Here is a 2,046-nt window from a genome sequence, read left to right on the forward strand (position 1 = left end):
TGTTGTTATCATAAATAACAACAGTTATAATAAATAACAACAGTTATAAAAAAATAACTTTTGTTATTTATTATAACTGTTGTTATCATAAATAACAACAGTTATCATAAATAACAACAGTTATTTATTATAACTGATGTTATTTATTATAACTGTTGTTATTTATTATAACTGATGTTAGAGTAGAGAAACTTTGGACTGCAGCTGCCTGGAGTGTTCATGTGCCACTTCAGTCCTCCGTGGGGGGTTCCTCTGAACATGTCCACTCTGAGACCTGGACTCAGAAACCTTCAGGTTCAGAGAGGATCAGGACGTTGTCTGTAAATGAACGTTTCACGTCGTGTAAACGAGGCTCAGACTGGCTGCCCTGCCTGTCAGTCAAGAGACACACGTCAAAGATGGAAGATTAGCTGATGTCTAGTTTTAATGACATCTACCCAGAATACCTTGGGAGGTCCACCAGTAGATTGAGATCGACGTATTGGCACCCCAGTTTTAAAACGCTCACAAAACGTACGTTTGTTATGAAAGCCTCTTTGTTTCGGCACACTGACTGTTACTACCAGTGAGCCTAAATAAAGAGACACCTAACAGTGTTGGCATTTGCTGGTTTTTGTCTCCCATCGCAGAACGAAGAGAGGAACTAGGAATACACTCAGCCCCTCCGTCTCCTCATGAGCCAACTACTTTCAAAATAAAGTGAGACACTGACGTCCGATCTTGTAACTGACACGTAAGAAAGGACACTGTCAAACAGAATCCAAGATGGCTGCCACCAAATATAAATGCAACTGACCGCCTCGATCATCGGAGGAAACTGCGTTCTAGTTTTATATAGGTCCAAAGTATTGTTTCCTCAAATAACGAAGATTACTCTGTGGAGTCCAAGGACACCTTGTCACCAAATCTTTGCCCAAATATTTCAGATGTGGGTTTTTAGACTGAAACACATTTTACTGGCTGTCCACAAGTTTTAAGACAACAAGAAATGTTGTTTTAGAAAGAGAAAACTATTGAGTCGTTCTGGGTGGGGAGTGTCGGCTGCTGGATCTGGGCTCATTCTCCTCCTGTGGGATTAAAGACTTCTTTGTATGAATCCAGGAAGTTTGAACAAATCCCAGTTCAGCCTTTCAAGGCCTTTTTCTAAGAAGCAAACTTGGAGCTCCGTGGTTTTTAATCTTTCTCACGTGATGAGGATTCAGCTCTTTGGTGCATCACCCTCTGACAGACCGGATGCTCCACTTGACCCGGGAATCCTGGAGGGATTGACTCGAGAAGTTTGAGGGACTCGAGCAGTGGTGCAGTGGGTCCAGACATGGCCTCACCTCAGAATGAGCTGAAGATATTTCGATAGCAGTAAATGAGCAGAAGCTTCAAGGCTGGCCTAAACCTGACTGTTCCACGTGTTGTAATCCAGGTTTAGGGTTTGAGCAGGTTCTGCTTCCTGTCTGACGTCAAAATGGCTTTTTCTTTGTCCAGTGTTCAACTCCGTTTGTTGTCTTCCCTCAGATGGATGAAGCCAAAGATTGCCATCAGCTCCCTCAGCCTCCTTCCTCCAGCAGCTGGAGAGCGTGGTTTCTGACCGTCACCGGTACCAGTGCGCTCGGAGCCGCCGCCATCTTCCTGCTGTGCAAGGCTGCCGGCGGCAGGGCGTAGACCTTCACGAAGGTCTTCCAACCTGCGTACGTCTGTCAGACTTCCTGTTACGATCTTGTTTCCTACTCCAAGTTCAGTCGTAAGAATTTTATTTTTAAGAGATATTTCAAAAAGTTTGTTTTGGTTTCTTAGCTCTTCAGCGAGTTTTGGTCCCAAGTCCTTTTATTAGTTTTGAAAGAGTCTAGATTCTTTAAGAATAAAACGCTGCAAAGACAAACGATCGGCTTCAGAAGGTTCTTGAGTTGTGTCCTTTTTTTTCTCTTGTCTGCCTCTGCCAGTGAAGTACTCACTATACGTGTACTCTGTCAGTGAAGTACTCACTATACGTGTACTCTGTCAGTGAAGTACTCACTATACGTGTACTCTGTCAGTGAAGTACTCACTATACGT

At 43.5% G+C, this 2,046-nt stretch overlaps 1 protein-coding gene across 1 annotated transcript in view; it reads left to right on the forward strand.

The window, feature by feature from the left end:
• asz1 (ankyrin repeat, SAM and basic leucine zipper domain containing 1) overlaps positions 1-1,828 on the forward strand; it is a 57,752-nt gene extending 55,924 nt beyond the window's left edge. Inside the window, exon 13 of the mRNA XM_037683230.1 lies at positions 1,510-1,828. Within this exon, the coding sequence (XP_037539158.1) occupies positions 1,510-1,656 (147 nt within the window). The 3' untranslated portion in view covers positions 1,657-1,828. The remainder of the gene's footprint in view (positions 1-1,509) is intronic.
• Positions 1,829-2,046: the final 218 nt, after the last annotated feature.

The sequence above is a fragment of the Nematolebias whitei genome, chromosome 10 (assembly GCF_014905685.2).
Source record: "Nematolebias whitei isolate Nwh7 chromosome 10, NemWhi1, whole genome shotgun sequence".
NCBI classification, from domain to species: Eukaryota; Metazoa; Chordata; class Actinopteri; order Cyprinodontiformes; family Rivulidae; genus Nematolebias; species Nematolebias whitei.